This window comes from Carcharodon carcharias, assembly GCF_017639515.1.
Source record: "Carcharodon carcharias isolate sCarCar2 chromosome 36 unlocalized genomic scaffold, sCarCar2.pri SUPER_36_unloc_1, whole genome shotgun sequence".
Lineage (NCBI taxonomy): Eukaryota > Metazoa > Chordata > Chondrichthyes > Lamniformes > Lamnidae > Carcharodon > Carcharodon carcharias.
In genome coordinates this window covers 488,023-510,663 of record NW_024470726.1, presented here as the reverse complement: position 1 = coordinate 510,663, position 22,641 = coordinate 488,023, and the positions used below count along the sequence as shown (strand labels likewise).

At 50.0% G+C, this 22,641-nt stretch overlaps 1 protein-coding gene across 2 annotated transcripts; it reads left to right on the top strand.

The window, feature by feature from the left end:
* Positions 1–1,892: 1,892 nt before the first annotated feature.
* Positions 1,893–21,419, top strand: mllt11 (MLLT11 transcription factor 7 cofactor). 2 transcript variants are annotated; one of them, XM_041181663.1, is made up of 2 exons: positions 1,893–2,012; positions 21,064–21,419. In XM_041181663.1, the coding sequence occupies exon 2, from the start codon at positions 21,072–21,074 to the stop codon at positions 21,333–21,335; it is 264 nt and encodes an 87-aa protein (XP_041037597.1). In that variant the 5' UTR covers positions 1,893–2,012; positions 21,064–21,071; the 3' UTR covers positions 21,336–21,419. The 2 variants fall into 2 exon arrangements, with proteins under 2 accessions (XP_041037597.1, XP_041037596.1); XM_041181662.1 differs by lacking the exon at positions 1,893–2,012 and adding an exon at positions 10,315–10,451.
* Positions 21,420–22,641: the final 1,222 nt, after the last annotated feature.

Below are 22,641 nucleotides of genomic sequence, written 5' to 3'. Positions count from 1 at the left end.
CAGACCCACAGCCCCTCTAAAATGGCTGAGCAAGACAACTCAAGGGGCAATTAGGGCAGCAAATGCTGGCCTCTCAGGTGGGCTGCAACGATCCCTCAACCACTTGAGCAGGAGGAGAGTTCAAAACAGTGTCCCGAGGCCAAGGCTTAAATGGCCCAACATCAACATCTCCTGTGGGCAAGTGGCTGCCACAGTTCACATTACAGTGCCCAAGCTCTTCATTAGAGGCTAAAGCGCTTTTGGCAACGTCCAGTGAAGAGCCATGAAGTTGCAAATCTCTCTTTTGAAGGCGAGGACCCCAATGATACTGACTGACCAAGCATCGAGGAGGTGCAAGGCAGCAGAGAGCAGCCAGCTCACAGCTCCGAAGGGCAAGGAGGTGACCCAGTCATATTTACTCAACCGAAAGGCAGAAAACTCTTTCGACAGATAAAAACCGATTTACATTAAAAAAGTGAGAAAATCTGCAAACAGAAAAAAAAAGTCAAAACTAGGTTGGGGGGGTCGGAGGTGGGTGATGTCGGCTCACCATGCTGGACATCAGCAAGTGAGGAAAGGGCAAATTTGCATTTATATAGCTCCTTTCACAAGACACGACATCTTCCAGCGGATGAGGTGCTTTTCTGATGTCTAAAAATGCAGGAAGTAGCTTAAGTGACCTTGGGGCTTGAGAAAGAGTCCAAGGAATAAAATGAAATGGGCGAGAGTGGGGAATGGGGTGAGGTTGTTGAGTGGGGGAGAACAACGAGTTTTGGCCTATAAAAGCAGACAGCCAAGGGAGAGCCAATAGACTAGCGACAAGACAAGGGTTTTGCAAGGCAGAGGAAGCACTGAAATTTAGCAACCCTTACAAAAGACTGACACCAAGGCCTACTACGTTCCTTACCCAGCCACTGCCTGCTAGCAGCCAGAGAGATTAGGAATGGACCAGCCTCCCCATGCACTGGGATACTAAAGGACTGGAATCTAAAAGCTTCCCCCCACCAACCCCCCCAAAAAAATAAGAGGAGTATCCGCTTTCTTTTCAACTACAGAGGTTTGAAATGTATAGGTCGACCTGCCTTCACACTTAAGAACAACTCCCTTCCCCCACCCCCCCCAAAAAAAAACAGGTCACCGGCTTTCCAGAAGGCCAAGGGGACATTCCCAAAGTGGCTTAACTAACAACTAAGTTTAAAGTTGCCACTTGGAAATGCAACTGCAAAGCAGCTCCTTTGAAACTCAAAATGTTGCCTTCAGATCCTGTACTGACAAGTTTGCAGAAGTTACTTCAACACCCCCCCCCCCCCCCCACCCTAAAAAAAAGGAGACAGACACACACATACACACAATCGGGAGTTAATCTGTCTCTGTTTCCACCCTCAAACCCTGTTTTAAACAGATAATTTCCTAGTTACACTTTGCAGACAGAACTCCCACTGAACAAGAGGTTCTCTCACTAGCCTACAACTGGAAGAACTTTTTTTTCTCTCTCTCCACAATCGGAAAAAGAAAACTTTTTGAAAAACATAAGGACTTGGAGAAGTTTGACCCATCTCCCCACGCAACCTCCTCCTCCCTACCTTTTGTTGGGCTTCCTTTCCAAAAGTGAATGGGGAAGTCGAGAATCTCCTTAAACTTTACATAAAATCAGGCCACTTTTTTCCAAAAAAAAAAGTCCAGCAAACTTCCACAACTCTTGAGCTTTTCTTTCTCTCTCTCTTTCTTTCTTTCTTGGGCTTCTTGAGATTTCTTCCTTCTTCTATGCCCCGTCTAAGGTGTGGCTCCGACTCTCACTCATTCGCCAGTGACTCATTAGCCCTTGATCCCAGTCTAACCGAATCTTAACTTCCCAGCGCCGGAGGAGGAGGGGTTTAAAATAAAAAGTACACAGGACGCCACCTCTGGGTCTAACTGGGTCTAACTGCGAACATTTCTCCTTTTTTTCAAACAAAAAATACGTTTGTGTAAGGTGCACCGCTTCAAGGGCGTGGTCTGCTGTGCTTGTGTTCCCATGTAAAGAGAAGTGGTTGGTATGCAATTTTTTGTGTCAATTTTTGTTTGATGACGTATCAGTGAAGCACCTCGGGTTATTTTACAACATTAAAGGTGCTATATAAATGCAAGTTGTTGCTATAGGGCAGACACTGTTGTCATCTTGTCCAAGATCTCAACCATTCTGTGGCACTCCTTCAGTACTGACCCTCCGACAGTGCGGCACTCCCTCAGCACCGACCCTCTAACAGCGCGGCGCTCCCTCAGCACTTACCCTCCTACAGCGCGGCGCTCCCTCAGTACTGACCCTCCGACAGTGTGGCCCTCCCTCAGCACTGACCCTCCGACAGCGTGGCTCTCCCTCAGTACTGACCCTCCGACAGTGCGGCACTCCCTCAATACTGAACCTCTGACAGTGCGGCCCTCCCTCAGCAGTGATCCTCCGACAGTGCGGCGCTCCCTCAGTACTGACCCTCCGACAGTGCGGCACTCCCTCAGTACTGACCCTTCGACAGTGCGGCCTTCCCTCAGCACTGACCCTCCGACAGTGCGGCGCTCTCTCAGTACTGACCCTCCGACAGTGTGGTGCTCCCTCAGTACTGACCCTCTGACAGTGCAGCGCTCCCTGAGTACTGACCCTCCGACCGTGTGGTGCTCTCAATGTGTGTCCCATTGAGCCAAGTTTGGTTGGAAGGATTAAGACTCGACTGTAATCTGGTGGATTAGCCACCTGATACCTTTTATCCCAAAGCGTGGCACTCACTGTGTCAGCTTAAAGCGGGAGAGTGGACAATTTGGCCGCTGTATTGGGCTGTGGGAGTGGGACCCTGGCACGAGTTAATGCTTGCCTTCATGGCCACGTGATGCTGGTCTGCCTGAGATCAGTGAAAGAAGCTGAGACTGGTAAGTGAGACTGGGCTGAATCATAACAACACCAACAAAACCACACAAAGCTCCTGAAGCTGCATGGGGATATTTACAGCCATTCGGCCCCTCTGCTCTGTTCTGGTGTTCCTGCTCCATGTGAGCCTCCTCCCACCCTCTCTTCATCCAACCCCATCAGCATATCCTTCTATTCCTTTCTCCCTCATGGGTTTATCCAGCCTCCCCATTAAATGCATCTCTGCTACTCGCCTCGACCAAGGATAGGGAATAAACTTTCAAACCTGAATCGCGTGGCTCTACCAAGGAGCCAGCACAGGCATGATAGGCTGAATGGTCTCCTTCTCTGCTGACTGATTAAAAACTAACCAATTCTCATCAGCGCCGGCTGGAGAGGTACAAAAAAATTGCAGGGAGACGGGGGTGGGGGGGGAAATAAATAAGTGTTTTTTTATATAAGTAACGCGCTCGTTGTTATTCTGTGTAGGCTTGTAGCCATATTGTCTCAGGTATGGCAATGGTGACTCGATTGAAGCAATCTAAGATCCTGAGGGGTCTTGACAGGGTGGGTGTGGAGAGGATGTTTCCTCTTGTGGGAGAATCTAGAACGAGGGTTAGGGGGTGGGGGTCACTGTTTAAAAATAAGGGGGTTGCCCCCATTTAAAACGGAGATGAGGAGAAATTTTTTTTCCCTCAGAGTCTTTGGAACTCTCTTCCTCCAAAGGTGATGGAAGCAGAGCCTTTGAATATTTTTAAGGCACATCTGGATAGATTTTGGATGAAGGGTTATCGGTGGGGGGGTGGGGTTAGGCGGGAATGTGGAGTTGAGGTTAGATTCAGGTCAGTCATGAATGGTGTAGCAGGCTTAAGGGGCCGAGTGGCCTACTCCTACTTCTAATTGGTCTGTTTGTAATAGAGTGATTGAACATCTTGAACATTCTCAGCTGATCAGGGAGGGTCTATACTCGGTGGAGTTTAGAAGGATGAGGGGGGTGGAATCTGATTGAAACTTACAGAATACTGAAAGGCCTGGATAGAGTGGACGGTGGGGGAAGATGTTTCCATTAGTAGGAGAGACTAGGACCCGAGGGCACAGCCTCAGAGTAAAGGGTAGACCTTTTAGAACAGAGATGAGGAGAAACTTCTTTAGCCAGAGAGTGGTGAATCTATGGAATTCATTGCCACAGAAGGCTGTGGAGGCCAGGTCATTGAGTGTATTTAAGAGCGAGATAGATAGGTTCTTGATTGGTAAGGGGATCAAAGGTTACGGGGAGAAGGCGGGAGAATGGGGTTGAGAAACTTATCAGCCATGATTGAATGGCGGAGCAGACTTGATGGGCCAAATGGCCTAATTTCTGCTCCTATGTCTTATGGTCTTATGGGTCAGTGTGGATTTGTAAACGGTAGTTCATATGTTCCAATGTCTTTGTGTAGGAGCCTCATTATGTGAGAGAGTGTTTGTTTCTACAGGTCAAACAAGCTGTCCACCCGCTAAACCCCCATTTCTCCCTCTTCCAGGCCAATTTACTTTCCTGGTCCCAGGGCTCATGTCACTTTGATTATCAGCTTGATGATAGCCCTGGCTCAGCTACTCTCTCTCTCTCTCTCTTTCACTCTTGAGCCAAAAAGATTTGTGTGTTTGAGTCCCCAGTCCCGAGACCTGAGCCCGCTAATCCAGGCCGACACTCCCAGCGCCAGCGGAGGAGCTGTTGGACCGAGGCCTCATCGGGCCCTCTCAAGCAAACATAAAAAGATATTTCAAGGGAAGGAGAGCACGGGAGTTTTCTCCAGTGGCTCTACCCAGCATCATTTAAAGAAAAAGACAAACTATCTGGACATTAGCTTGTTGCGGATTGTGGGAGCTTGCTGTGCGTAAATTGGCTGCTCCCCTCCCCCCCCCACCTCCCGTTTCCTACATTACAGCAGTGACTGCACGGCAAAAGTATTTCATTGGCTGTTAAGTGTTTTGGGACATCCCAAGAATGTGAAAGGTCCTATAGTAATGAAAATCTCTCATCCTTCTGACAATGGCTCAGTTGATAAGTCACTATCTCATGTGGGTCCCAGCCATACATACCATAAGGAGCTCATTCAGCTTTAAAACCACAAAAGCTGAGCTGCATTCAAGAGCAGCATTTGGTGGTTTTAACAAAGGACTTTAGCATCTCTAGGTTGAGGATTCGTGCTGTCCGGTGACTGACTGGAAAATCACTGGGAAGAGCCCTATGACTCTCGGTATCTGAGGATTGGGGAGGAACCGTGACTGCGGTTTGGTGAGTAGCACACTCACATCTGAGTCAGCAGGCTGTGGGTTCGAGTCCCCACTTGAGCACATAGTCATAGGCTGACACTCCTGAGGGAAAAGCTTGCTCCTTTTGCAGGCATTCCCTGGCTGTCTCTGTTAGAAACAGCAGAACCATTTAGAAAGGTCAGCCTTCAAGCTCTACTACACATTATGGCTCACCTCAAGTTCAGCCATTGTCACATGGTGCTGACATCATAAGTTCAGCCATTGTCGCATGACGCTGACATCATATGTTCAGCCATTGTCACATGATGCTGACATCATAAGTTCAGCCATTGTCACATGCTGACATCATACGTTCAGCCATTGTCACATGACGCTGACATCATAAGTTCAGCCATTGTCACATGTGGTGACATCAACTTCCATCATTATCATATGATGCTGACATCGTAAATTACGTGATGTTGACATCATAAGTGTTGCCATTGTTATGTCATGACATCATAAGTTCTTTCATTATCATAGAACATAATTATCATATAATTATCATATAACACTGACATCATAATTTACATGGCACTGACATCATATGCATTGCTATTGTTATGTGATTACATCATACGCGTTGCCATTGTTACACATGTCATCATATGGTGCTGACATCACAGGGTGCCGCCACATGATGTAATTGTAACTGACAGACATCTGGGAAACTGAAGGGTATGTTTGAATTGAATTTCAGCATTTAAGTACCACACAAATTATATTTATGTATTTGGATTAAGAATAATTAATAGTTGATTGTATTGAACATAAGAAATTGGAGCAGGAGCTGAATGACCCCTCGAGCCTGCTCCATTGTTCAGTAAGAACATGGCTGACCTGGTTGTGGTCCCAAATCCACTTTCCTGTCTGCCCTCCAAAACTCTCAACTCCCTTGTCGATCAAAAGTCTGTCTAACTCAGCCTTGAATATATCCAATGACCCAGCCTCCACTGCTCTCTGGGGAAGTGAATTCCACAGACTCACGACCCTCTGAGGGAAAAATTCCTCCTCCATCTTCATTTTAAATGGGCAACCCCTTGTTCTCAAACTGTGACCCCCCTCATTCCAGATTCCCCCTCAAAGGGTAACATCCTCTCAGCATCCACCCTGTCAAGATCACCTCTCATTCTTCTAATGAGTATTGGCCCAAGTGACTACTGACAATGCAGCTGGTATCTGGTCTGAATTGGGCAGGGTGACTACGTTCCATCCTGCGCTTTGACAAGGCGCAACTTATGGGTGAGGGGTTGGGGGGCTGCTATTGACACCCCCATGTTGTCACCAAGAGCGACCAAGATGCCTCATGTAAGTGACATTGGACCAAAGTCTCCAACACCGACGTTTTTGTAGACTAACTGACGCATGCTGATTGCTGAGATGGTCAACACATCATTTTTGGATCTTGAGACTTCTGGGAAGGTGAACTAGATTCTTACCTCTTAAAGGATGATGTTGGATTTCCTGCCTTAAGGAAACCAATGGTACACAGCCACCCATCCAAGGGAGCAGCTCCTGTACATTTCTGTGCTGGGACAAGTCAGAATCACTAACTGCTCTGGGAGCTTTTCCAAGCCCAGTAAATTGGACCCAACGGTAGCATTAAAGGTCCAAGCCCCCACAACTGCACAAACTGCAGAGCTTCCTCCAACGACAGGCTGCTCCTGGTAAGGGACCTCACCTGAGCAGCTTTGGATGGAAGCCAGAATCAAAACAACAAGGCTAACAAAACAAGGGATTAGACAATGAATGGTAGGGCCCTGGAAAATACTGAAGGTCAGAGGGACCTTGGTGTGCTTATCCACAGATCCCTTAAGGTAGCAGGGCAGGCAGATAAGGTGGTTAAGAAGGCACGTGGGTTTCTTGCCTTTATTAGCCGAGGCATAGAATACAAGAGGGAGGTTATGCTGGAACTGTACAAAATGCTGGTTAGGTCACAACTGGAGTACTGTGTGCAGTCCTGGTCAGCACATTATAGGGAGGACGTGATTGCACTGGAGAGGGTGCAGAGGAGATTTACCAGGATGCTGTCTGGGCTGGAGGGTCTGAGCTATGAGGAAAGATTGGATAGGCTGGGGTTGTTTTCCTTGGAGCAGCGAGGGTTGAGTGGGGACATGATAGAGGTGTATAAGATAATGAGGGGCATAGATAGGGTGGATAGGAAGGCACTTTTTCCATTAGCAGAGGGGTCAATAACCAGGGGGCATAGATTTAAGGTAAGAAGTTGAAGGCTAAGAGGGGAGTTGAGGAGAAATTTGTTCGCCCAGAGGGTGGTGGGAGTCTGGAACTCACTGCCTGAAAGGGTGGTTGAGTCAGAAACTCTCGTAACATTTAATAAGTATTTAGATATTCACTTAGCGTTGCCATAGCCTCCAGGGTAGGGGCCAAATGCTGGAAAACAGGATTAGTGTAGACAGATCTTTGTTGACTGGCACGGACAGGATGGGCCGAATGGCCTCCCTCTGTGCCGTAAACGTCTATGGGTTTAAACTGGCGGACTGTACAGGGTGGGACTATTTGGGCATTGACATTCCGAATGACAGTCTTAACTCGAAAGGTTGACTCTGTTGCTCTCTCTGCAGATGCTGTCAGGGCCTGCTGAGTCTTTCCGGCATTTTCTGTTTTTAATTCCACATTTCCAGCGTCCGCAGTATTGTGCTTTTATCTGACATCCTGAGATTATTAGGTTCTAGAGAAGCCGCACATGGAAAGCGATTTGCATTTATCTTGTGCCTTTTTTTTCTCCCACCATCACTGGACATTCTCAAAGTGCTTTACAGACAACGGAGTCCTTTTTGAAGTGTAGTCACTGTTGTAATTTAGGAAGCGTGCTGCCAGTTTGTGCACAGCAAGATCCCACAAACAGCAATGTGATAATGACCCAGATCATCTGTGTTTTTAAAAAAAAAATTAATTTGATTAAGGGATAAATATTGCACTTCCCCCCTCCCCCAGGGAGCACCCCCACCCCCACTCTGCTTTGAAACAGTGCCATGGGGTCTCTTACATCCGCTGAGCAGGGCAGGTGGGGGTCCTCATTCAAAAGACAAACACCTCCGACAATACAGAACTCCCTCGGTGCTGCACTGGAGTGTCAGCCTGGGGTGGAGGGGGGGTCTTTGTGCTTAAACCCTGGAATGGGACTTGAACCCAGAGATTCAGAGGCAAGAATGCTACGAACTGAACTACAGCTGACATATGGGTGGGCGTTGGCAGGATGGGGGGATGGCCGGTTGCGGACTGCCAGGTGTGGAGGGATTTTCATACAAGGAGAGTTTGAGCAGGTTAGACTTGTGCTCATTGGAGTTTAGAAGAATGAGAGGTGACCTGATTGAAACATATAAGATTCTTAGGGGACTTGACAGGGTAGATGCTGAGAGGTTGTTTCCCCTTGTGGGAGAGTCTAGGACCAGAGGGCATAATCCCAGAGTAAGGGGTCACCCATTTAAAATAGAGGTGAGGAGGAATTTCTTCTCTCAGAGGGTGGTGAATCTGTGGAATTCTTTACTGCAGAGGGCTGTAGAGGCTGGATCATTAAGTATATTCAAGGCTGAGATAGATAGACAGATTGTTAATCAGTGAGGGAATCAAGGGTTATGGGGAAAAGGCAGGAAAGTGGAGTTGAGGATTATCAGATCAGCCATGATCTCACTGAATGGCAGAGCAGACTCGATGGGCTGAATGGCCTACTTCTGCTCCTACGTCTTAAGGTCTTATGGCCTACGGTAGTGAAGCCTGTATCTGTTCTTCACAAGATACAATTGGTTCAAAACTTCCTGTGTCCACAAACCCGCACCCCTTTCATTGTCATCTGCCATTGGCTCTCCACCCCTCCACTGCATCCTCATTTACGAGTCCCTCGATGATTGCGCTCCTCCCTACCTCTGCATCTGCCTCTAGCAATGAGTGCCCTCCATTGTCAGCCCTCCATTCAGATGACTCAACCCGCTTGGCACCTTCCATCTTCCGTGCCGAAGTGTCCAGTTGTCTCGGATCCAGCCAATGGGATGGTCTTCACCTCTCTCCTCTCAATTAAAACCCCGAAGGCTTTGCCAGTTTTCCCAGTTTGGACAGCTCCCCGCACCACTTGGTACTTGCTTACAGCCTGCGATTGTTGCATTTATTCTTCCTTTGGGGTGCTGGCCTCACTGGAAGGGCCCAGCATTTGTTGTCCATCCCTAACTACCCCTTGAACTCAGTGTCTTGCTCAGACATAACTGAGGGCAGTTAAATATCAACCACATGGGCTGTGGGTCTGGAGTCGCATGTAGGCCAGACCGGGTAAGGAGGGCAGATTTCCTTCCCTAAAGGGGTACTAGTGAGCCCGGTGGGGCTTCTATGACAATCGATAAGAGTTGTCATGGGGAGGGGGTGGCATCGTGATATTGTCACTGGACTGGTATTCCAGAAACCAACCATGGTCTGGGGCCCTGGGTTCGAATTCTGGGGTATATTCAAGGGCAGGGCGGGTAAGGGTGGCAGATTTCCCTCCCTAAGAGGATAAACTGATGCTCAGCGTCTCTAGCCCGTCCCTAATTGCCCTGGGTTCTGAGATGCATTTAGGAGGCAACCACAAGGTCATCGGATTTCTATTGAATTCAAATTTCACCACCTGCCGGGGCGTCTTAGGGAGGGAAATCTGCCACCCTTACCCGCCCTGCCCTCGAATATATCCCAGAATTCGAAAGCTGGTTAGGCATTTCGTAAACAAGATTAGAAGGCAGCCTCCGTCCAAATTACAGCCCTTGCTTGTGTCGAGCGAGGGCTGATGCTCTACATGAACCTTCCTGCGCACCTGAATTCACCTCACCCGACCTAAATATCCTCTCTGCCATGTGCATGTATCCAGCGTCCCCTTAAATGCACCTATGCTATCTGTGGGAAGCGCTCCAACATGATGCCGAGCTGCTTATTCTGCTGTTCCCTCGTTTTATTTGAGTGGAGCGCTTTGAGACCCTTTGAGAGAGGAAAGGGAGGTGGTGGCTGAAGGGGGGTTTAGGCGGTAGGTGGGTTGGGGGGGGGGGGGGGGTGGTGGTAGCTGGCTGGGACAAAGGCGGCAGAATACAGACAGCTGCTGCTACTACTGCAGATCAAGTAGTTCAGGCGTGACAATCTCAGCAAAACCCTGGCTGTATTGCAGCAGCGAGCGATCAGCTGGCTCAGTGAGACGGGAGGCATCTATAAGGACCGTCCAACCTCCCCCTTACCCTGTCTCACAGACACACAGACACACACACACCAAGAGCTCCCTTCAGCAGCCAAACCTGTGCTCCCTGTGAGAAATACAATTCCGGTCTCAGAAAAGGTCAGTACTTAATTTTCCTCCAAAAATGAAACGTTATTTTTCCGAGTATTTAGTATTTACTTGCGTGCAGTGACTGTCTAGATTCGGATTTCGCATCGTCATGGCAATGGGTTAGCTATTTCTCTCATTCGCCTAACACATTGTACCTGGAGATTTTTTAAAAAAATAATAACACATTGGGTTATGTTTAAAATGAGTTCGTTTTAGCAAAACCATTTCCCCCACTCCCAAAAGCAAATTTCCTTTTTTTTTGCAGTGGTTTTGAAGAAGCCAGTTCACTAAATCTTCAGAGGAAAAACCAGCCTTTCCCGAATCTATTTTAGATATCTATTTCTGGGTCAAATGCTGGTCAGAGCCTGATTTGGGCTTGGCTCTGAAAAAAAGAGTCTGGAAACGTTAACTCTGGCCTTTCTCTCCACAGATGCTGTCAGACCTGCTGAATTTTCCCAGCGTTTTGTTGGGGTGTTTTTTTTTTGCTTTAGTTTTAATTTCAGATTTCCAGCATCCACAGTATCTTGCCTTCACCTGATTTGGGTTTGATGTCTGGGAGGAGGAGGCTCTCCCAGTGGAGAGTACGGAAACAGGGGATGAGGCTGGGGGCCGGGTTGGCATTCACCGACACTGTGGCATACCACACACACGCCCTGAGCCTCCTAAGGACTTTCCACTGCGGATTTCCTTCAGTTCTTTATTGAGGCTGCACAAGGGGAAGGGTGGTGGAGAGTGGGAGTGGGCGAGGCGGCGAAGGGACATTTCTCTGCCCCCCCCCCCCCCCCCCCCCCCGCCCCCCCACCTCAAACTGCCCACCCATCCTCCGGAGACTGATCTCACCCTGCACAGCCAACCCCCACCCCTGGCATCCATGGCTTCATCTCCAGGAATTGTAAATTTGTTCTCTCCGGGATGCCGCTGTGAGAAACCCCCGGGGGGGGGAAGAGAAGAAAAAATCACAGGGGAAGAATTTTCCTTTAATACTGTCGCTTATTTTGTTGCGTAAAAGAAAAAATATATTGGAGATATGGTGGGGTGGTAAGGTTGTTTGACTGACAGTTCAGAATCGGTCGACCAGAAGGAGAGAATGGCAGTGTCACCGGGGACTAGTAATCCAGAAGCTCCAGGCTAACGCTCTGGGGGACACGGGTTCAAATCCCACCACGAGCAGCTGGTGGAATTTAAATTCAATTAATAAAACCTGGAATTGAAAAGTGAGTCTCAGTCACGGTGACCGTGGTAACCATTATCGATTGTCCTAAAAGGCCATCTGGCTTATTAATGTCCCTTTGGGGAAGGAAATCCGCCATCCTTATCCACTCCAGGCCCACAGCCATGGGGGTTGACGCAAAAACTGCCCTCTGAAATGGCCGAGCAAGTTACTCGGTTCGAGGGGACAATTAGGAATGGGCAGCAAACGCTGGCCTTGCCAGTGATGCCCCGACACCCCCCACCCCCAATCCCCCTTGAAAGAATGCATTTTAAAGAAGGATCTAAATAAGCTGTCCACTCCACTATTAGCTGAACAAGGTGGGTGCCTGTACAGATGAACGTGTCAAGCGGCTGGTGGAGGAGGGTCACTTGATGTGGATCAGCCAAGGTTATATCGAACCAGAGCTGGAGGCCTTATTGGGGGGGGTGCCTCGGGGAATTTTTTGAGTTCCTCTGTTCCCACAGGGCCCCCCTTGTCTTGGGGGGGAACCTGTAAAGTCGTCCTCCCTCTAGTTAGCAGGTCCTTCCTGGAGGATCTGAAATCTTCTCACTCTGGCTGCATCGAGGGTGGCTGCCAGCTCACTTTGAAATCATAATAGAGGCCAGGGATCTTTGACATTCACCTCAGAGGCAAATGGTTTAAAGTCCCATCCAAAAGATAGTGCCTCCAACAGTACAGCACTCCATCAGCACTGACACTCCGACAGTACAGTGCTCCCTCTGAACTGACCTTCTGACAGTGAGGCACTCCCTCAGTACTGACCCTCCGACAGTGCGGCACTCCCTCAGTACTGACCCTCCGACATTGCGGCGCCCCCTCAGTACTGACCCTCCGACAGTGCGGCGCTCCCTCAGTACTGACCCTCTGACAGTGCGGCACTCCCTCAATACTGACCCTCCGACAGTGCGGCACTCCCTCAGTACTGACCCTCTGACAGTGCGGCACTCCCTCAGTACAGGAGAGGAGGTGGGAAAATCATAGCTAATGTGTGAGCAAGGGAGCGGCCGCTCTCCGGACCCTCCTCCTGGGGAATTGATCCATCCAAACTGTCTTTTCTTTTCAGAAAATGGCATTCTGGGGGTCACGCGTAGGAGTCGTTTGAAACACGATGCGTGGTTAAGACTCGTGTGACCGAGAGGAACGGGTGCTTTTTGCCCCTGTGGTTTCCAGAGCTTTCCACCAGCGGGGACTTGTCTCACATCCTGCTTCTGTTGTCATTGAGTCATTACAGCACAGAAGGAGGCTCTTTAACCCACCAAGTCCATGCCTGCTCTCTGTAGGGCGATCCGGCCCTGTTCCCATTCTCCCCGCTCTGTTCCCCTCCCCCCAACCCCCCCCCGGTGGCCCTGCAAGTTTATCCCCCTTTAATTGTTTTTCCCTGCGAGATTTGGCACTCTTGGGAATGTGTCCTGCAAGATGGGAAGTTTCAGTAGCATTTTTCGTTAGCAGTGCCCAAGTTTATTTCCTCCAAGTGCCCTATTGAGATCGTCCATCTTCTCCGCTTCCACCACCCTCGTGGGCAGCGAGTTCCAGGCCTTTCACCGTATCACAGTATCTTTACAGTGCAGTAGGAGGCCATTTGGCCCATCGAGTCCGACACTGGCTCTCTGAAAGAGCATTCCCCTTTGTCACCACCCCCCCCCCCCCCCAACAGCTGCCTTATCCCCGTAACCTTGCGCATTCCCTCTCTACAGGTAGCAATCCGATTCTCTTTTGAATACCTCGATCGAACCTGCCTCCACCACCCTCTCAGGAAGCGTGTTCCAGGCTCCAACCATCCCCTGGGGGAAAACATTTTTCCTCCCATCACGTTTACTCCTTTTGCCAATCGTTTTGAATCTGTGCCTCTAGCTCTCGATGCTCCCTTGAGTGGGAACGCTTTGTCCCCCATTTACCCTGTCCACACCCCTCGGGATCTCGGATACCTCCATCGAGTCTCCTCTCGGCCTCCTTTCACTCCAAGGAAAACAGTCCCCACCTCACTGTGTAGAAAATGTTCTTACTCGCATCCACCACCCCCCACCCACATATTTGGCCCCAAACCTTCAACCTGTGTCCCTAACCTGATTACATAAGAGCTAGGAGCAGGAGTGGGCAATTCAGCCCCTCGAGCCTGCCCTGCCATTCATTACGATCAAGGCTGATCTCATTTCGGCCTCAACTCCAATTTCCCGCCCTCTCCCCACAACCTTTCATCCCCATTACTAATTAAAAATCTGCCTATCACCTCCTTTAAATTTATTCAGCGTCCCGGCACCCATTGCACTCTGAGGTAGTGAATTCCACTATTGTGATTGGCAGAGACTGATTGGAATGATGAGTTTATTAACTCCAGCTTTTGTTGTATCATGTGACATCTGAAGGGAAACTAGACAGACAGGGGTCTTTCATGTGCGAGTGACTCATCTTTCACTCTCGAAGCCTCCGCTGAAAGCTGAACTGATGCCCTTCCCACCCACCTCCCACCAACTCAAACACACGATGCCGATGCTGCTCACCAGACATATTGACGGCACCAACTGGACATGTCCTGGGAATCAGGGATTGCCGTGCAACGGTGCCAAATACAGTCCAAATCAGGGAACGATTCATCGGTTTATCACTGGGGCAAACCACAAAGAGCTGCCTCAAGAGGGGAGACTGTGGTAATCCAGAGGCCCAGGCTAATGCTATGGGGACTCGGGTTCAAACCCCTCCACGGCAGCTGGTGGAATTTAAATTGAATTAATAAAATCTGGAATTGAAAGTGAGTCTCGGTGATGGTGACCATAACAACCATCATCGATTGTCGTAATCTGGGTCACTAATGCCCCATTAGGGAGGGAAATCTGCCGTCCTTACCCAGACTGGCCTACATGTGACTCCAGACCCACAGCCATGTGGTCGACTCTTAACTGCCCCTCTGACATGGCCGAGCGACACCACTCAGTTCAAGGGGGCAATTAGGGATGGGCAACAAATGCCGGCCTTGCCAGCGACACCCACGACCCATGAAAGAATAAAGAAAAACTAATTTTTTTTACCCCGTCAGAATTTCTCCTCCCAAGCTTTTTAATACAGACCCGTGATTATATAAAGCACTATGCATCATTTCATTATCTGTGTGCGTGTGGGTGTGTCTGTATATTTATACATACATGTATGTGTTTTATATATATGTTTTTATTTTATTCATTGGACGTAGGCGTCGCTGGCTAGGCCAGCATTTATTGCCCATCCTTAATTGCCCCGTGTTCAGAGGCATTTAAGAGTCGACCACGTGGCTGTGGGTCTGGAGTCACGTGTAGGCCAGACCGGGTAAGGACGGCAGATTTCCCTTCCCTAAAGGGGACATTAGTGACCCAGTTGGGCTTTTACAACAATCGACAATAGTCTCATGAACTTCATCAGACTTTTAATTCTAGATTTTTTATTGAATTCAAATTCCACTGGCTGGTGGGGTTTGAACTTGGGGATCATTGCCCTGGGTCTTTGGATTACTAGTCCAGCAATAACACCATTACACCATCTCCTAAAATATATGTGCTATATATATATGTATATATATATATATATATATATATCCCCTTGGTATGGGATACAGTCTCATGACACATTCCAGCATCTATTTCCAGTAATCTGACTGTTTGAGCTTGCAGTAAGTGGCGGCAGACTATTCAACTGTGGTAGCTATGTCTAACCCTCTCCTTTCCCCACAGGGGGGCAACAGTTATGAGCAGGAAAGCTGGGCAAATGTTCCTCCCTCCGCCCAGGCCTCCCTTAGCCCGTGGAGGCGACTCACGACTCCACCCCAATGTCGTCTGGCCTCACCTGGCGATGGCAGAGTGGGAGGGGGGTGTGTGGGAGGGGTGCCATGTTGCCCTTCCGCGGGACTGTGGCTGCCGTTGGTTGAAATCTCCCTGGGTAGGCCGGCACTTTCACACTGGGGGTCGTCGTAAAAAATCTCCATCCGGGTCACTAATGCCCCTTTAGGGAGGGAAATCTGCCGTCCTTACCCGGTCTGGCCTACAGGTGGCTCCAAGAAACACCCTCTGAAAGGGCCTAACAAGCCAATCAGTTGTATCGAAAATAAACAGCTACGAGGTTCCCTCCCTAATGGCACGGTGGGTGTACCCGAACCAGACGGACTGCAGCGGTTCAAGAAGGTGGCTCCCCACCACCTTCTCAGGGGGCAATTAGGGACGGGCAACAAACGCAGGCCTAGCCAATGTCCCGTGAACGAATAGAAAAGAAACTCAGGGGAGTACCAGCCTATTCATGGTCAGTCTAGATGTTCCAATGCAGGTCCATTACCATCCTGGCATCCGGCACCTCCCCCAGGCAGCAGCTTCAGAGAGAGAACAACGCACCCACCCCCCCCCACAAACCCCCCTGCCAATACATCTTACTCTTGCTCTGCATTTTTTTGGCCACTGCGTCTCTCTGCGTGTGCAGTATTGGCGGCGCCTTCAGAGAGTGTGAAGCCTCTGCGACATCGCCCTGTGCATTTGTATAGCGCCACTCACGACCTCAGGACATCCCGAAGCGCTTCACGGCCAATGAGCAGAAGGGTAGTCACCGTCGCTGTGTGGGAAATGGGGCAGCCAATTTGCGCACAGCAAGCTCCCACAGGCAGCACATAAGCTGTTTCCAGTCATGTTGGCTGAGAAGGATATTGGCCAGGAGTACTCTCCTGCCCTTCCTCAAATACTATCACAGGACCTTTTAAGTTAATGGTCCAATATCTTATCGGAAAAATGCAACCTCAGACAGTGTAGTGCTCCCTCATTAGATGCCTGAGTAAGCAAGCTAGGCTAAGGTTAGACTGTAGTATTACATGAAGTAAGCAAGCAATTAAGAAGGCAAATGGTATGTTAGCCTTTATTATAAGAGGATTTGAGTATAGGAATAAAGATGCCTTACTGCAATTAAATAGAGCCTTGGTGAGACCACACCTGGAGTATTATGTGCAGTTTTGTTCTCCTTACCTAAGGAAAGATATAATTGCCATAGAGGGAGTGCATCATAGGTTCACCAGACTGATTCCTGGGTTGGAGGGATTGTCCTATGAGGAAAGATTAAATAGGCTGGGCCTTCATTCTCTGGAGTTTAGAAGAATGAGAGGTGATCTCATTCAAACGAACAAAATTCTTAACAGGGCTCGACAGGGGAGATGCAGGAAGGTTGTTTCCCCTGGCTGGAGGCGGTCTAGAACCAGGGGGCACAGCCTCAGAATAAGGGGCAGGACTGAGGTCAGAGGGTGGTGAATCTTTGGAATTCTCTGCTCCAGAGGTCTGCAGAGGCTCAGTCATTGAGGATGCACAAGACTGAGATTGATCGATTCCCAGAGAGCGGGGAGAATGTGGGACTCGCTCCCACGGGGAGTGGGGAGAACGTGGGACTCGCTCCCACCGGGAGTGGGGAGAATGTGGGACTCGCTCCTGCGGGGAGTGGGGGAGAATGTGGGACTCGCTCCCACGGGGAGTGGGGAGAATGTGGGACTCACTCCCACGGGGAGTGGGGAGAATGTGGGACTCGCTCCCACGGGGAGCGGGGAGAATGTGGGACTCGCTTCCACGGGGAGCGGGGAGAATGTGGGACTCGCTCCCACAGGGAGTGGGGAGAATGTGGGACTCGCTCCCACAGGGAGTGGGGAGAATGTGGGACTCGCTCCCACGGGGAGCAGGGAGAATGTGGGACTCGCTCCCACGGGGAGCGGGGAGAATGTGGGACTCGCTTCCACGGGGAGCGGGGAGAATGTGGGACTCGCTCCCACGCGGAGTGGGGAGAATGTGGGACTCGCTCCCACAGGGAGTGGTCGAGGTGAATCACAGAGAAGGATCGAGGTGGGGGGGGGGGAGCAGGATAAACACACGTGGGAGAAAAGAATAAAAGGATACGTTGATGGGGGGAGATGAAGAGAGGGTGGGAGGAGCCTCGTGTGGAGCATAAACACCAGCATAGAGCAGAAGGGCCGAATGGCCTGTTTTTTTTCAACGTACAAGAGTAAGAGGTGACTTGATTGAAACATTTAAGATCCTGAGGGGTCTTGACAGGGTGGATGTGGAGAGGGTGTTTCCTTTTGTGGGAGAATCTAGAACTAGGGGGGTCACTGTTTAAAAATAAGTGGTCACCCATTTAAAACTGAGATGAGAAATTTTTTCTCTCAGAGGGTGGTGAGTCTTTGGAACTCTCTTCCTGAAAAGGCAGTGGAAGCAGAGTCTTTGAATATTTCTAAGGCAGAGCGAGATAGATTCTGGATAAGCAAGGGGGTGAGAGGTTATCGGGGAGTAGGCAGGAATGTGGAGCTGACGTTACACTCAGATCAGCCGTGATCTTATTGAATGGCGGAGCAGGCTCGAGGGGCCGAATGGCCTCCTCCTGCTCCTAATTTGTCTGTTTGTATTTCACAGATGGTCACAGTGGACACATCGATGAGGCACTCTTGGCCTGATGCTGTTAAATTGTCTTCCCCCACCCCCTTCCCTCTCCTCCGCCCACCCGCAGCCGAATGGACCCTGTCTAATGGCTTTGGCTGGAATGTGGCCTCTTGACACAATAAGCATTGTTCCTGGCTTCCCTAGGAAATAAATAATTCCTTATCAAAGGAATTGTGCTCCGCTACAATTCTTCCTGTACAATTCCCAAGGTGGGAACTGTGCAGAGGAAAACGATTTAAAAAAACAAAAAAAACCTGAAAAATATGGGAGTGTCCGTCAGCAACGAATGTCAACAACTCCCTCTCTGGCCGTGGACAAGGCAAAGTCGATGATTCTACAGCTGCTGGTCATTTTCTGGCCTCAGGGGTTGAAAGGCCACAGGCTCCAGGCCAGCCTGTGACACCTGAGGTGAGCACACCATGGGGAGATGGTGGCGTAGTGGTGATGTCACTGGACTAGTAATCCAGAGGCCCAGACTAATGCTCTGGGGACATGGGTTCAAACCCCACCACGGCAGCTGAAGGACAAGGGGCAGCAGACGCATGGGCAATACCACCACCTGCAAGTTCCCCTCCGAGCCCCTCACCATCCCGACTTGGAAATATACCGGCCGTTCCTTCACCGTCGCTGGGTCAAAATCCCGGAACTCCCTCCCTAACAGCACGGTGGGTGTACCTACACCACAGGGACCGCAGCGGCTCAAGAAGGCGGCTCACCCACCACCTTCTCAAGGGAGTAATTAGGGATGGGCAATACATGCTGGGCCCAGCCCAGCGACGCCCACATCCTGTAAATGAATAAAAAGCTGGCGGAATTTAAATTGAATTCATAAAATTTGGAAAGGTTGTGAGTGGGATAGGAAAATTTGGAGTGTCAACAGACTCTTAGCGTGGGACATGGGCTAGGCCAGCATTTATTACCCTTGCATTTAAGAGTCAACCACATGGCTGTGGGGTCTGGAGTCACATGTAGGCCAGACCAGGTAAGGACAGCAGATTTCCTTCCCTAAAGGGGCATTAGTGACCCAGATGGGTTTTTACAATAATCGACAGTGGGTTCATAGTCATCATTAGACTTTTAATTCCGGATTTTATTGAATTTAATTCAGGTTCCACCATCTGCCTTGGCAGGCTTCAAACCCAGGTCCCCAGAGCATTACCTGGATCACTAGTCCAGCCACAACACCACTACACCATTACCTCCCCATTGGTGACCAAGCCAATCATCACTGATTGATGTTTAAAAATCATATCCCCATCTGGTTCACTAAAGTCCCTTTAGGGGAGGGAAATCTGCCATCCTTACCCGGTCTGGCCCTACACGTGACTCCAGACCCACAGCCACGTGGTTGACTCTTATCTGCCCCCCTGATATGGCTGAGCGAGACCACTCAGTTCATTGGGATGAGCAACAAATGCTGGCTTTGCCAGTGATGCCCTCGTCCCGTGCAAGAATTAAAGAAGTAACTCCCTCATTGACACTACAGCAGAGGTGCTGCATTGTCACTGGTGCCTCCTATGAGACGCTACATCTCAGCACCCCTCCCTGCTGTGAGGCTCGTCTTGGCACAATGTGCTGGTTGCTGAAGGCCCCCAGTGGGAGAGCAGGGGTTAGCTCTCCTGGTGTCCCTGGTCAACATTCCCACCACCCCACACACACACACGCCCCCCACTCCCCACAACACAATGAGCACCACCAAGAATGGGTGAGCTGGTCATTCACCTGGTTTGCTTTTGCATGGGATCCTGCTGTGCACATGCCAACGTCACAGGGCATTACGCCTGGTGCTTTGGGAATGTCATCTGAGATATACTGAGAAAGTCATGCATTTTTATAGCACTGTCTGCAACCCCAGGACATCCCAAAGCATTTCACAGCCAACAAAGTATTTTTGGAGGGCAGTCACTGCTGTAGGGGAGGAATTGTGGCAGCCAATTTGTGCACAAAAGATCCCACGAACAGCAACATGATAATGACCCAGATTATCTGACATTTTCAAAGGGGTAAATATTGGTCCCAGGACACTGGGGAGAGCTCTCTGCTCCCCCCTACCCCCTGCTAATCTTCCAATAGTGGGCTGGGGGATCTTTCACGCCCGTCTGAGAGAGCAGGTGGGACTTCGGTTTAACATCTCGCCCTGAAGACGGCACTGCTGACAGTGCAGTGCACCCTCAGTACTGCTTTACTTCAGCTTCAATGCGAATGAGGAGCAGGAGTAGGCCACTTGGCCCCTCGAGCCTGCCCTGCCACTCAATAAGATCATGGCTGATCTGATTATAGTGGGGCTTGAGCCCAGAACTGTCTGACATATAAATTAAGTTGTTGCTATGATAGAATGCTATATTAATGCAAGTCTTTTGTTGTGATTGTTAAAAATTCATTTATGGGATGTGGGCATTGCTGGCTAGACCAGTATTTATTGCCCATCCCTAATTGCCCTTTGAGAAAGTGGTGGGTGAGCCGCCTTCTTGAGCCGCTGCAGTCCCTGTGGTGTAGGTACACCCACCGTGCTGTTAGGGAGGGAGTTCCGGGATTTTGACCCAGCGACAGCGAAGGAACGGCTGATATATTTCCAAGTCAGGATGGTGAGTGGCTCGGAGGGGAACTTCCAGGTGGTGGTGCTCCCCCTGTGTCTGCTGCCCTTGTCCTTCCAGATGGTAGAGGTCGTGGGTTTGGAAGGTGCTGTCGAAGGAGCCTTGGTGAGTTGCTGCAGTGCATCTTGTAGATGGTACACACACTGCTGCTACTGTGCGTCGGTGGTGGAGGGAGTGAGCGTTTGTGGATGGGGTGCCAATCAAGCGGGGCTGCTTTGTCCTGGACAGTGTCAAGTTTCCTGAGTGTTGTTGGATGTACTGTTCCCCATGTGCCCCTTTGCATTTCCCCCAATGATACCGGATCTGTAAGGTTGTTGTTTAATTGATTGAAAACTTCCACCCCTCCCCACCCCCTTCCTTTTTTTATCTCTCTCTCCCCCCCCGCCCCCCCTCAGTTTTGAAGATGCTGGACCTCCTGAACAGCCAGTTCGACTCCTTCCTCTTCTGGAGGACGCCCATCCCCATGATCGACCCCGCCGAGATCGAAGTGCTGGGGCTGACAGTCCCAAAGTCCGGCTCGGGAGGCCAGGCCTCAGCAGGCAAGCCTTACGCAGCGCAGACCCTGTCGAGGGAGGAGGAGGACGGAACCCTCGCTGAGTACAACGCCTTCAACTTCTGGAGATCTCCCATCGCAAGTTTCAATGGATTGGAGTTGGAGCTGCTCTGAGTTCGCTAACGCCTTCAACTAGCTGATAACATGTTGTTCATGACTCATAAATTTTACTGTGTTTATCAAAATATTCGCTCGCTTGACCCCTATTTTGTTTAATCTCCCTCCCCCACCCCCACCACCTCCAAAATATACTTGGCAGGGAGAGTGTTTGAATTGCAAAGGTTGTGCAGGGCTCCAATTAACCCTCTCCTTGCAACGCATGATCACTGTTCATTCTTCAGCTGCCTATGAGAATGATACGGTGCAAGAGGAGGCCATTCAGCCCGTCGTCCCTGTGCTGGCTCTTTGAAAGACCGATCCCATCATTTCCACCGCGCCCGCCCTTTGCCCCGAAGCACTGCGTAGCAACTCACCGTGTTTATACATGTATATATAAAAAATATCCTCCTCCTCTCCCCACCCCCGATTATTTTGCCTATTGCTCCATCGCCAAAAGCATAAGGGACAGGCTGAGGCCATTCAGCCCGTCAAGCCTGTCACACCATTTCAGTGGCACCATGGCTGATCCTGTATCTTAACTCCCATCTACCCTGCCTTGGTTCTGTAACCCTTAAAACCCTTCCCCGACAGAAATCTATCAATCTCAGTTTTGATATTTCCTATTGACCCCTCCCCCCAACCCCAACCCCAGCCTCAGCAGCTTTTTGAGGGCCCCTGTGTGTGCATGAGGAGGTGCTTCCTGACATCACCCCTGAACGGCCTGGCTCCCATTTTAAGGTTCTGCCCCTCACCTTGTTCTGGACTCTCTCCCTCCCCCCCACCAACCACCAGAGGAAACAGTTTCTCTCTATTGACCCGATCGAATCCTTTAATCTTCTCGAACCCCTCGATTCGATCACCCCTTAATCGATTAGATGGGAGGGATCCCAGAAAAGCGACAGGAAGAGGGATGGGTCGCTTGGAGCATTAACATTCGGGAGCAAGAAGGAAAAGCCAGTACAACTTGCAAATGAAGGGGGGTCCAGTAAAACGCGTCCAAACTGGTCTTGTAGAGCTTAAAATGGAACCCCAGTGTTACAGGCGCCAGTATGACTGATTTCTACCGGGATTTGAATAGTCTGAACTGGTTTTTCCTTCCGCATGGTCGATCGGTTTACACAGTCGTCTGCCGGGGCTGCCAATTACCTCCTCCATGTTAAAACCATGAGCTCATTGGCAGCTTTGACGGTAAATCCCAGGACGAGGGGGAGGGTGGGGGGTAACCCCATCTCCTTCTCTTCACGGCTACAAAGACCCAGTTGCAGTCCAAGGGAGCAGCGCTCACTCCGGTGCAGCTCTTCCAAGGGAGCTAAGCACCCAG

Excerpts from the sequence above, each read along its gene's own strand:
- mllt11 (XM_041181663.1), top strand. The coding sequence starts at position 21,072 with ATGCTGGACCTCCTGAACAGCCAGTTCGACTCCTTCCTCTTCTGGAGG.